The sequence below is a fragment of the Mesitornis unicolor genome, unplaced genomic scaffold (assembly GCF_000695765.1).
Source record: "Mesitornis unicolor isolate BGI_N332 unplaced genomic scaffold, ASM69576v1 scaffold26550, whole genome shotgun sequence".
Taxonomy (NCBI): domain Eukaryota; kingdom Metazoa; phylum Chordata; class Aves; order Mesitornithiformes; family Mesitornithidae; genus Mesitornis; species Mesitornis unicolor.
This window is the reverse complement of record NW_010159342.1, coordinates 47,017-60,608: the sequence shown is the minus strand read 5'-3', so window position 1 is coordinate 60,608 and position 13,592 is coordinate 47,017. Positions and strand designations below refer to the sequence as shown.

General features: G+C 39.5%; 1 protein-coding gene across 1 annotated transcript; it reads left to right on the top strand.

The window, feature by feature from the left end:
- Positions 1-60: 60 nt before the first annotated feature.
- On the top strand, positions 61-7,817 carry ADAT2 (adenosine deaminase, tRNA-specific 2; the record flags this gene model as incomplete). The annotated part of the gene is made up of 5 exons (XM_010186378.1): positions 61-165; positions 5,743-5,893; positions 6,448-6,554; positions 7,586-7,658; positions 7,777-7,817. Coding segments are annotated over 5 exons (477 nt in total), but the record flags the coding sequence as incomplete, so codon positions are not given.
- Positions 7,818-13,592: the final 5,775 nt, after the last annotated feature.

The following is a 13,592-nucleotide window of genomic DNA, read 5'->3' as shown; positions in this document are numbered from 1 at the left end:
GGGAGGTTGTGCGTCCCACAGGTAACGCAGTCCTGTCCCTTGTGTCTGTCTGTCTTGCAGGCTAAAGACGCGCTGGAGAATGGGGAGGTTCCCGTCGGTTGCCTCCTGGTGCACAACGGCGAGGTTATAGGGAGGGGTAGGAACGAGGTCAACGAGACGAAGAACGTGAGTTCACGGAAATTCAGACCCGATGCTTGCAATTTTAGCCGTCAAAGTAGATTTTGTACATGCTGCGAGACCCACTAAAGCCCGCAGGGATTTTGCGCGGCTGGAAGTTTTGTGTAAATGAATCTGAGTGCAGAATCTGGCTGTAATTTCTATTACAAATCTGTAGATACAATAAAAGGTGGAAATGAGTCTTTTAAGCTCAAAACTGTAACAGTCAAGATGAATCATACTAATTTGTGCTGCAGGACAATCCATGATGTGTTAAGATAATTCTAACACAACTCAAGAAAGCCAGATGACAGAGAAGCTAGGTATTTCAAGTTAAATCAGTGCAAACACTGGAGAAGCAGATGCTTCTTTTGAAAATAATACCAAAAATATTAATACTGTATAAAAAAATCACACATTAATAAACAGGCAGAACATAACTGATGAGACTGATAACAAAATCAGAATAAAAAATACTAGGGAAGCTCTCAGGCTTTTTTGATGTTAACATCAGGGTTTTCTGAAGGTATGTGCTTAAACCCAAGTAGCCTGATTTTTTAAAAATCACCTGTATTTTAATAAACTCTTAATATCTTTGAAAGTCAAGCCTTTTTTCAGTTTCTATTTAGCTAAAGTTTGATTTCTTTTGTAGCTTAATTTTCATACATACTTATGTTACAGTGATTGGAAATGCTGGGTACTCAGTGCTTCTAAATTTTGTATCAGATGCTTTATTGTTCCATATAGTCTAAAAGATTATGTGAGCTTGAAAGAGGCACTTGCTGGGAAATGTAAGTGCAGGAAATTGTTTTCAGTTCTCTCTTAAGGATTTCTGGCATTATTTAGAAACAGTCCGGGGGGGGACGGGACGGGGGGAACCTCTTGAACCATTGAGGTGGTTCCAGCAGACATCATAAATTTGTCAAGGTCTGTTTTAAAAGTAATTTCTCACCCCCCCTCACATTGGAGGACTTCTGTAGAACATCATTCCTCAGACAGCTAGAAAACATCTGATTTCCCATTTTAAAATGTTATGATCCATTTCTGTGTCTCTGTTCTCATGCCAGCATTGTCCTTTATATCCATGGCTTGAATGTATTTAAAGTCATATTCCCTTTTGGCTTTTGTTTTCCCTGTTTTCTCCGAGGCAGCTGTTTAATCTCCTCTCACAAGATAGGCTTGCTTTCTGTGTTCATTCTAATAATTCTTCTGTACATCCATTCCAGCTTTGATTCAGCTCTCTTGAATTCTGTTAATCAGAACCATATACTTAATTCCAGATGGACTTTCTCTTGTGCCGTGTTTGATAACAGTAATACTTCCCATTCTCCCTGGAAGTAAGCCCACTCATCTTTTCTGGAGCTTCCTTGGACTTTTATGCTGTTTTCTTATTCTTCATTTGTTGTTTTGATTTCTTTACTCCCATCTATAAGGCCATTCACCTCTTAAATGACACTCTACCCAGTCTCTTCTGATCATTAGCTGTTTTCTGTAGGCGTTTCTCCTGTTAATACCAATGTCACAATTGAAAACATGTAAGCAAAATTATCATGGAGCATCCTTGCTAATTAGTGCCCTCTGGACAAATACTTCCCCTTTCAATGCAATTTCTCTTCTTTGTTCACTTGCCTTACAGTTCTTGTGCTACGCTGTTTTCCCCAGACTGACAGTAATTTCATGTGTTGTGCTGTGCCAGATGCATTGTGGAGGTCCAGAGAGAGGAGATTGGTGTTTCTCTTGCCTAGAAAAAACATTTGTCAAAGAAAGTTACTAGGTTAATTTAGCATCAACTATCCTATGTAAATCCAGATTGTACTTTGTTTCATTTTCCTTTTATAGACCAGTCCTTATAATACTGCCTTCAAAGTTTGTTATGCTGCCTGTTTGGCTGTTGAGACTCTCCTGGATCTGTAGTGTCAGAATTGTATGTCCTTCCTATTTTTCATTGCAGTGACTCTGTTTGCTCTGACAGGTTTCAGTCACAGGATACTCCCCCTTGATGTATTAAAAGCACTTCTATGAGATCAGCAGTGTCATGCACAGGCTTTTCAGTATTTTTCTGAGACGATCTATCAGTGTGCGTGGTTTTGCTCCTCATCCCTCTTCTGTGCCCAAGGCAATTCCATAATTTTAATGTCCTTATTCTGTGTCTCATATGCAGTAATCTCTGCCTTTCAACCACATTCTCTGTCATTTTTATTGAAAAGGCAAAATGTTGATTTCATTTGGGAGTAACACAATAATTATATTTGAGCCTCATTTCAAGTAGCAGCGCTAACTCCTTTTTCACATGTTTTGTCTCAAGACATTTTTGCTTTTTATGGAATTTGTTTTGCAAGGTTGACATTTGGCAAGTCTTTCTTTAGTCTTTGCTTTCTGACCTACAAAATGTAGCTTTATAATATATTTGCTTTTTTAACTTCTTGAAAACTTTTTTTCCACTTTTAAGAAGTGATTGTTTATGCAGTCAGATCTGCAGTCCTTCCCTACAATTCCTTGCTCAGGAATCAATTTGCTTTTGTGTGAAATGAATTCCGTCTTCTCCTTAAGTAAGTCCTTGTATCCTCTGATCTGACTGACTGGAGTTAGAAGCAGGTAGTGTCTTCTTTATGCCCTGTTTTGTTCTGTTCCTAAACTGCTCATTTTGGCAAAAAGATTTAGTTGCTGAAAGCTCTCAGATGTTTTTAGTCTGTCACCCTGCATGTCCATAGCAGAACACATTCATGTCAGAGACACTGCTGCTTAATTTATGGAAGTTATTTGCAAAATTATTGATGACCATCACATTCTTCTGGAAAATGTTGGTATTGGAAGAAGGGAGTTTATGCACAGCTGTGTTTGTTTTATCTTTTTTTAGGAGCATGGCTGTGGCATCAGCATTTCAAAATAGTTTGGCATGTCATTACTTGTATTCATTGGGCAATGGTGAAGCAAATGTCTGTGTAAGAATCTTGTTTTCAGCAGCCTGGCTTTATGTTCACGGGCATGAGCCAGTGCTGTGTTCCTTCTGCAGCCCCCACACTTGCTTGCTCACAGTCTTTCCTCAGACCAGCCTGAAAATTTTCATCCTTATAACATGTGACACTTCACAACTCTTTTTTTTTTTTTTTTCTTCCTTTATTCCCTTGTGTGATGCCATAATTCATTTCCCACTAAAATACTCGCTCTGTCTTCGGTCCCTTGTTGATACATGCGGGCTTCTCCTCTGTCATCTCCTGTTGGGTGATTGCAGCACGTGTCTTTGCCCAGATCATCGTGCAAGTACAGTATGTGATAATTGAAAACGAAGTATTGTCTGCACTCTAAATTCCTAATGAAGCCACAAGATAATAGGGAACTTTGAGCTTTGGCCCCCTTTTCTCTCACTGGTTAATTCTTGTCTAGGATTTAGAAGGTAAGCTTTTCAGAGCAGCTATGGTATCTTTATTTGTCTATAAAACATTTGTCAGAGTTTGGGGTGCTATTTTAGGGCTTTGTCAAGGCTTTTTGCCCACTGACATCAGCTTCACGTAATTTCTTCTTGGGACACCATTTGCCACTCTTACCAATTCTCTTTTTCCCTTGCTACTCTTACCTGCTCTTGTTTTCTTGGCTTTAAAAATAACATATAAGATCGGGCAAGTTAAAAAACACTAGAGGCTTATAGAAGCTTTTGAACTGAGTCAGTGGCTCAAAATAAAAATCATCATTTTTGTATGTTATTTTACACAGAGCAAGTCAATAAGAAGACTGTCTAGTCATACCTTAATACAAAATAAAATCATAAGACAGACTTAGAAGATCAGTTTTGCCCCATTTCTTGTCTTTAAGAGGGGCCTTCAGTAGATGCTTAAGGAAGAAGCTTGAGAAACTAGTTGAGAGTAGTGTAAACCTTCACCTTGCATTTCCTTTGCACTTCTGAAAGTGAGTAGCTGAGGGACTTCCAGAGCCCAAGACTGTATCTGGATCATTGTTTCTGATAGCTGTCTGTGCACATATCCTCCATGAATTTGTCTAAACCTTTTTTGAACTCATTTATGATTTTGGCTTCCATAGCATCCTGTGGCAATGAGTTCCACAATTTGATTATGTGCTTTGTGAAATAGTACTTCCTTTTGCTTGTTTTAAATCTGCTGCCTGATAATTTCATTGGGTGCCTGCTTGTTATGAGAAAGAATAAATCACAATTTACTGTTTGCTTTTCCACATTTTTATTCATTTTTATAAACCTCTATCGTAGCCATCTTATCTTGGAAAACTAATGACTGTATCTGCTGAGTTAATAGCTGTAGAGTAGTTGGTCTCTGTATGGAGTTTAAAACATGTTTAAACAGTATTAAACTTACCACTAACTTCTTTATACTTGAGTCTTTTGCCATGTAGTGCATCTCACAGGTATCAGCACAGATCTTCACAGTGCTAAAACATTAACTCAGGTTCATGTGTTGAGAGGAAGTTACCTCAGGTCACACAAAGAGACGTGTAGCAGAGGTAGAAATATAATTTGGATTGACAAAGTCTTAGTCTAATGCCTGTGTCAAAAACATCTTTTTTCAGGACAGATTAAAAAGAAGGAAAATACTAACAGCCTTAATTCAAATAAGCATCAGGCTTTGTAACTGGAGAGTTCTTTCATAGCTAGTACTTTGTGATATTTTTCCTGTGCGTTTGATTGGCAAAACATACTCCTGCGGACATTTCAGAGCGATGCTGGGACATTACTGGTTGGTTTTGTCCCTCTGCAATTAAGGTCAATGCTTCTTTTCTGTTCAGGTTTCTGTGCCATACCTCTGAGACACTCCTCATTCAGTCGTCTTGGATTAAAAAAGGACAAATCAATACTCCTCTGTCTTTTTGTAACGAGCCATATGCTGCAAACCCTGCCTGTTACTTGAGGGACTTGGTGTACGTTTATGTATTCCCTGGCAGCATTAAACCTGATGCAAACTGAAAATATCATGTCTACACAGTAGGCCAAGCAGTTCCAGAAACATACTGGAATTAGTGCATATTCACAGTGTATTCATTCCATGCAGGCACAGTAACATTGTCAGAGGGAGGAAAAGGTACCAGCTAGGGGCAATTTCCCAATATTTCCAGGGAAAGTAACCCAGCCTGCATTCTTGCTCGTGGAAGCACAGTGGGGTTTGTGTGTCCTTTAAGCCTCAGTTAGAGCTTTCAGGTCTTGTCTTACTGTGCTGATATGACAGAGGAGAGAACTTCTGAGCAGACTCCTCTGCCTAGGAACAGGTGTCATTAAAAACTGGTTTGCACTTGTGGATTGTGTGTGTGCTACATATGAGATTGAGGTTGAGTATGTTCTTTCTGGGGCTATTTCTTCTGCAGTTTGGGCTGCAGAAACTTCTGAAACTTGAACCGGCAAAGAGGTGCACTAAAAAAGAAGATACTTCTCAAGAAAGCGTTATATTACTTATTTAACAAAAGTGAAAATAATTGCATTATTAATAAATTAGATATCAGGCCATTGTGCCTTTGACTTGAAAGAATAATTTTATGGCATTGTATTTTATTTCATTTGTATAAGTGAGAAGCTGAGAGCTGTGAATCAGTGCAAATTTTAAGAAAATGTTTATTTTTATCTCCTAGGCTACTCGACATGCAGAAATGGTTGTAATCGATCAAGTCCTCGACTGGTGCAAGCGACACAACAGAGATTATACAGAGGTGTTTGCACACTCGCTGCTGTACGTAACTGTAGAGCCTTGTATCATGTGCGCAGCTGCCGTGCGCTTGATGAGTATCCTTTCGTGCTTATTCGTGCTGGGAAGCCAGATGTCAAGATGTTACTGTCTTGGCAGTGAGCCCAGAGAAGGGCTTGATGCTGATAGCCAACAGGGCTACCAACTCACCCTTGGAGAACCTGCACCCACCTCCATTTACTGCATGGCAAACAGTGAGAGACTCGAGAATGAAAGAGAAATGTTGCAATTCTGACAAACAACGATTTCCCTTAGGCATGTAAAAATAGATATTTGTTATTGTGTAAAATGACCTAATCTCGGTTCAGTGTTCAGTTTTGAAAGTTGTAACAGTCAGTAAACCGTGGCTTTTTCTGCTTCTGCTTTGGGATTTGTGCTTCTTTTCTGAGGAAGGTTGGATGTGCCTCTTCAGCAGTACATCTTACCTTACTCAGAAGTAAGTTCTGATTTTATGAAGGAGGAAGTGTAGTGCAAACTAATTTAGTTTGAAAAGTACAAGCACATTTTAGTGAAATCTAATGACTACTTAAATCAGACTACTTCACTTTCTGCTTGCTTTTCACTTTAACTTAATACCTTAACTGATTCACATAAATTCCACGGGTCATATATGGCTGTCGAAATGAGCGATTTGGAGGCTGTGGCTCAGTTTTAAGCATCTCATCTGATGATATGGTAGACACAGGAGATCCATTTGAAGTAAGCTATAAAATGTTTTCCTTTGTTTCTCAGCTAGAGTACTGTGCCTAGCTTTGTTATTGTGCTCTTTGAATGTTATGCATCAGCTTGAGAGAACTCAGATGAAAGATGATCAGAAGTCAAGTAAACTTGACAAGAAAATGATGTAAAAAATGAAATCCTTACATTAAAGAAAATTGAGGAAAAGCCTGATGACAGTCTTAAAATATTTAAAAGTATGTATCAAAGAGGAAAATAAAGAATTATACTTGTGGAACAAGGTAACGAATAAATATATCTAAAGATATGTAATACTTAGAACGGTAAGTGTATGCTGCAGGAAGAGATGAGAGAAAACTATTTTAAACTGCAGAATGTACAAACAATCAATAAAGGTCAAGTAGCAGCAACTTACTAAGTTACTGGTTTTTAGCTGGACCACTGAAAATGGTTGTATTTTTGCTCCCAGTCTATCCATACATGAGGTAAAATGCATTAGCTTAGATCTACTTCATATAGTTCAAATTCCAAAATAAATTATGGACTGCAAAAGTAGAGGAGGAGATTTAGTTTAGATACCAGGAAACTTTCAGAGCAGTAATGATACTGAAGGACTCAGAACAGAGTGTCTGAGGAGAAAGTAAATAGCAGGTGTGTCTTCTGGTAGGAACTGTATCTACAAATGTCAAGGTGTATGTCTCTTAAATTTCCAAGTGCTTCAAGAGTATATGAAGTAAGTCAGAAACACATTAATAAGAAAGAAATGGGAGATGGCGTAAAAATTTTACATAAGTTACTAAGAAAGTTTGTTTTGCCTGACTGAGTTATTAGGGAATCTATTTACTAAGCCTCAACGTAGTATTTTTCAAATGTATGAGGTATTCAACCTGAAAAGGAGATTTTTTTGCCACCAAAATAGTTAAAGGTACATGTTAAATTAGTGGAATAGACAGTACAGTTATTTACAGTTATTCTGTACTTAAGGCATTATTGTGAAGCACAGAATGTGTTATTCTCAGATGCGCTCATGAACATCATTCTGATTTGAACAGTGCATTTCTGGCTATCGTGCTGAAGAAGCAGTGGAACTGTTAAAAGCTTTCTACAGGCAAGAAAATCCCAATGGTAGGTTTCACATTAATGGATCCATTTTGATCCCAACCAAATTTAAAAGAATGTTGGCACTGGTATGGCTGTAATTCACTTCCGATGTTTTTTCTCCCTTTCTCTTTCCTTTTGGCAGCACCAAAATCAAAAGTACGGAAAAAGGACAAGCGTAAATAGCCCTATGCTCATGGGAGACAGAAACTTACCAAGAATGATACATGAAGGTTTCTTTTTAAAAATGAACCGTCCAATGAAACTAGGTCTGGTGTTCTGTACAGAGTTTTTATTAATAGGAAGCTTATGTTCCTGCATTTGTATGTGATTTCTTGTTATCATACATGACCAAGCAGAAGAGTAAGTGGCTGTTTTTACAAAGAGGAAAAAGTATGGTTCAAGTTCACTTGTTTACAGCCAGATGGATCCATTAAAATGATGCCATTCTGTGCAGCACATTCTAGAATATTTTCCTTCCTTCTGTCGGTGGAGAAGCATCTTGCTTTTCCAATGTTTGCTTAGGCAAATCCAAGTAAATCTTCTGGAAGGTTACATTTGTAAGACCTTCACAGTCCTTATGTGTATGTTTAATCAAAAACCACATAAGGAATTACCATCTCTAGGTGATCCTGCTCTGGCAGGGGGGTTGGACTGGATGATCTTTCGAGGTCCCTTCCAACTCCTGACATTCTGTGTTTCTGTGAATTGTACAGTCCTTGAAGATTTGAGGTGAGGCCATTGCAGTGGTTTCTCCTTGTTTTTTATATCCCCTCTAGCATAAGCCAAATTTTCAGACATAACTTCTGGAAGTCACATACATATGCAGGCAGGTGTATATGCAGAATTGCTTGTCTTGGTTTGTGTATGCTATTGCTAATAAGCATAAGCAAGCATCTCTTGTCTGCATGGCATCTTCATCCAAAGTTGTGGAGAAGCTTTCCATCAACTCTCTTTAGAGTGTCCGCTCCTGTCATAAATATTACCATAAGAAATGCTTTATTGTTAAGAATCCGCTAAGAAGTTGAAGTTGTTCTCAGCTACTGAATGATAGTAGCTGAGATGGGCAGATACCTGTGAAAACCAGGACATGAAACTGGTAATAGTATGAAGAAAATACCTTTGAGGTGTTTATCTTTTTGTAGCATTGCTTGGCTTTGTCATTTCCATGCACTTTGCTTGCTCATGCAGTAATTTATAATCCAGAAGAGGGCCTTACAGTTCCACTAATGAATTAAGAATACAAGTACAGTTCAATCCTCATTATATACCCCTTAATGGATACATATTTTAAGCATGAAACTGTACATAGCTTATTCAGATGATACTCAGAAATTTGAAAAATGCCTTAATTTTTTTTTAATGTAAAAAAGTGGTTAGAATTCTATGAATATAAAACCTGAATATAATGAAATCTTTTAGCTATTTCGAATTACCACTTTCAAAAGCATTTTTTAAAGATAATTAAAAGGATTACTTTGTCACCATTGCTTCCAATAGCTTAACACCTGTATTTTGTGTATTTACTTATTGTTTACAAAGTGACATAGGAAAGAAGCATTTTTTACCATAATAGCTATTTTCAGAGTTTAGAAATAGTATTCATCCATTCAGCTGCGCAGGTATTTTTCTAACAGAAATAAATTAACTCGTGTTTGACGTCAAGCTGCTTATCAGAGCCGTGGCATGACCTCTCTACAGCTGGCACACGTGTGGCTGTCTCCTTGTCTCTCCCCCCCGGCAGCGCTGTCCTCCCTCCCTGTAAACGCCAGGCTCCCACCACAGCAGCAGAAATGACAGAGATCCTGGGCAGAAGGCTCTGGGTTCAGGCTCAGAGAAACATCTCCATGGCTAAGCTCGGCACAGGGAGGAGGCAGGAGGCTTCATCTGAAACTGCTGCTACTAAGTGAAATCCTGCAGCAAACCACACCAGGGCACACCAGAAATCGAGAGCTGCTGGGCTGCACAGCCTGGAAGACACGTTGCTGTCTGCTCAGTGGGGCCCTAGGCCTTGGGCTTTGCTCTGGCCCTGAAGGAGTGTCAAGAGCAACAACTTTAATTGTTATTGGCACCTGGAAAACTCTGAGCAGTGGCTTATAAATGATGTTATTCATTTTCACGATGCTTTTACTTATTTTTATCTATTTGTGTCTATGTTGCCACATAGCAGGCCTCAAGGGCAGCAGTAAATATATTCAGCTGGTTTATTTAAAGAAGTTTAAATGCTTCACATCGCTATTTTCCCCTTGCTGCTTGATAAATAAATATGTAGGCTTCAGCATTTCCTTTACCTTGGACTGCACTTTTGCCAGCTCATCACAGGCAAACATGATTTTATTTCAGCCTTTGGTTTGCTTGTCAATAGTCTGACATCAAAATATATTGAACCAGCTAGGAGGGCAAGGAAGCAAAACAACACTGCTTTGTCTCTGCTAAACCAATTACAATTGACAATCCAAGGCTATAATAAATATGTCTTGTGACTTGCACACTAGCAAAGAGCCTGAATTTAAATTACAGCTTTGGGTTTTGAAATGCTCACTGATCCATTCCATTCCCATTAAAAGCGCCTTCCGCTCTGCAAAATTAAGTGATCTCTTTACATGACAGTTTAATTTAATTAATTTATTTTTTGATACGTACATCTATTGAGTTTCTCCATTAAGCTTTTGAAATGTCTGTGGGTCCTATGCATTAATGTAAATGCACCATGGCCCATAATTACCTTTGGCAGGCTTAGGGCACTGATAAAAAGATGATATTTTTTAAAAAACACTAAAGTCTTCAAACTTCCCCAGTGCTTGGCAGGAAATCTATTTCTGTGTTTTACTTGGAGCAGGGCTAGGGAGCCTGCAGCCAACAGCTCCAGTGTAGGCAGTAACTGTTACATTTTAGTGTCAAATGTATTTTCTTCTAAATGAGGGAAGGGGAGAGGAAGACAATTAGTGCGGGAGTATTAGAAGCAGCTGCTTGTTTTGCCTTGTAGCTGCCGAAGTACACTCTTATCATTAAGGTGCATCTAGAAACGGGGTATTTTCTATGAAATTACTTGCAAAACATGGATGTTTGTCTTTTTAAGGGGCTGCCCCAAAGTGAGTTTATCTTCCTTTTTCACAATAGCTCTGCGCTAGCCAAGAATGCCGGATTCTCCCCTTGCCTCCTCCTTCCTCCTTTCTAAAAATGAACTTTTCAGGGAAATAAGGAATTCAGAGAAGTTTGCAGGAGAGCAGATGGCCAACAGTGATCCAATACGATGTAAAACTTCAGTTAGGTAGTCACTTGGCAGGCAAGTGCAAGTGAGCCTAGGATGTTTCCATAGAGATGTTTTCACATGGAGCCTTCCTTTTGTCTTTTAAAAAAATCTAACAGATTAAAAAAAACAGGGGGATAAAATAAAGGGCTCCATGGACCTGAACATTTAGCGTGGTGTAATTAACCCTGCCCTTCCCAAGGTGGGCTGGGCTCGTTGTTGCTTGGTGGCTGAAGAGAGCTGCTGTGGCACTCTTGGGGGCTGCTCGTGTTGCTGGATAAAGAAGGGACTTCCAAAATTAGGTGGTGACTCAAGACTGTAGCACTCTTAGAGGGGAAGTTGGCTGGCCACTGGTTTTCTTGAGGTCAGGATTTCACATTTACATGCAGGGAGGAAGGTTCGTTGTGGCACTCCTCACCTTTGGAGCTTTCTCTGTGCAGAGAGGCAACATGATAAAAATCGATGCTTCCCCTGACTTCAATTCCTACTTTCTCTTTTGAAGTCTGAGAGGTAGCCATTACAGTCACATTAATTTGTGAGGATATAAACAACTGCCATTATCTGTGCAGCCACACTGTGCAAGAGAAACAAGATCTGTAGGGAGAGGCAATATCTTTTATTAAGCCAAATGATACAGTCGGAAAAAACAGGCAAGCTTTTCAACAATGAGCCATAGGGACACCGAGTTCAAAAGCTTACCAGCTTTTTCCGCACGCTTAGTGAAAGTAAAACAAAAATAAATAAGTACGTGTTTGTATATACCATCTCCCTGCAAACCTTGTTTTTCCTGAAAAAAAATTGACAAGATTTGAGCAGAAAAAGGTTGTAGGCGACTGGTAAAATTTGCCATGGCTGTTTCCTCAGCGCTTACTCCACTGCATGGTACTGAAAGTTTATTCAGTTTCTGCAAGGTCTTAGTCCAGATAGGGTGAGTCTGTACCCCTCCTCTGTACCCTGCAGCGTGCTCCCACTTGGAGCCACCCACCTGAAAGTCAGATTTCAGACTTTCACATTGCAGCCCACCGTTGGGTAGTGCTATTCAGCAGCCATCAGCACTGCAAACCTAACTCCAAGATACCTTTGCGCCTGGTCCCATTCTGAGCTTAACCTGGCTGTACCGAGGACTGTGCCTCCCTGTTGATCTCGTCGAGCATTTTGTATTTTGACCCTCTTTTCTCTCTTGCTGCCCCATGAAAGCAACAAGGAGGTGCACTGCGTACCTGTGAGACAGTGGTGGTGAAGAGCCCCTGCCCTCCTGCCTTTCTGCTGCTCCAGCTAGAAATAACGCCAGCTACCAAGAAGGAATAACCCACGAGGAGCCTAATGAAACAGCAATCTGGCATTATGATGTGTATACAGTTGCCATTTGTTAAACTGACAGATGACATTTGGAACATGCAGCCTCTATTCATTTTTTTTAAAGCTAAATACTCTCTTGAAATAAAGCCATTGCCATTAGTCTTAAAGGCAATTTCCAGCCCAGACAGGGCCAGCTGTGCTTTTACACATTTTCTGGGCACAAGGTCAGATTTCTAACAGCTATAGGATTTTTTTTTTTCGCAATGAACTGGAGAATTCATGAAGAATAAACAATTACCTGCCTCCCAGATTACCTTGGACTCTACCTTTATTTTTTTCCCCTGCTACTTTTCCATGTAGAATTACTTATACAAGAAAAATCCAGAGGGTTATGACACAATTTTCAATCAACTTGAATGTCATCATCTGCTACCTAGTCCCACTTGTCTACATTTTTATGTATCTGCAATAAGGAGGTGCCAGAGGGAAGCTCCAAACACCTTCAGCCACAACTTAAAATTTATTCATGAGCAACAAAGACTCAGCTTTCTCAGAGACAAATACCTCAGACATCATATTTTAAGAACAGTCAAGAGTGTGAAGGGACTCAGCTCATCCAGCTCAGAAATCATGGTAAAGATGTGGTATTCCTTTACACCTTCAAATCACTGTCAACACTTTCATATACTTATGATACCTTCCATTTCCAAATCCAGAAAGACTCAGAAGAAATAGATGCCCAAAGTTCATCAAAGATGTAGTCTTAGACAAGCACTTGGCTGTTACCTCCTATGCTTCCTCATCAGTTTTACTGATAAAGGTCCAGAGAACTGATCTGACTGTTGTTTATTTAATGTCTTCTCAAAGTCATTCTATTTTAACACTAGGATGTCAATCCACTACTGCTAAGCTGCCACTTCAGCTTATTTTTTGCACATAAAAGAGCAAAAATTAAGCCTTCCAATATGCAGAAAAGTTGATAACTAGATAGCTGGTATTGACTGAAGGGAGGGAAGCACCTTCCATGGCTGTGTGCCAGGCACAAGCGTGTAGCAGACAGCATGGTTTCATCTCACATCCTTTCAAGGACTAAACCAAGGTTGGCAAAAGGTTAAGGTCTCTTGGCAGATGCTTTCTCCAGCAGCTACGGCAAGAGGAGCTGAGAGCGTGGCCAGCAACCCTCTCACTCTGCACCAGATTTGCCAGGAGTCACAGCCACATGGGAGCCACCAGAGGAGCAAAAGCCTGCAGAATGTTCAAGTCACAGGAACGCTTTTCTTTCTTTAAGTTTGAAGAAAAAATTAAAAATCTTAAATGATTTATATATGAATTGCTTCTAATGAGGACACACAAGCTCAGTTTTCCAGCAGACTTTCAACAAGACCAAAATTAAGGCTACAATTACATGGCAG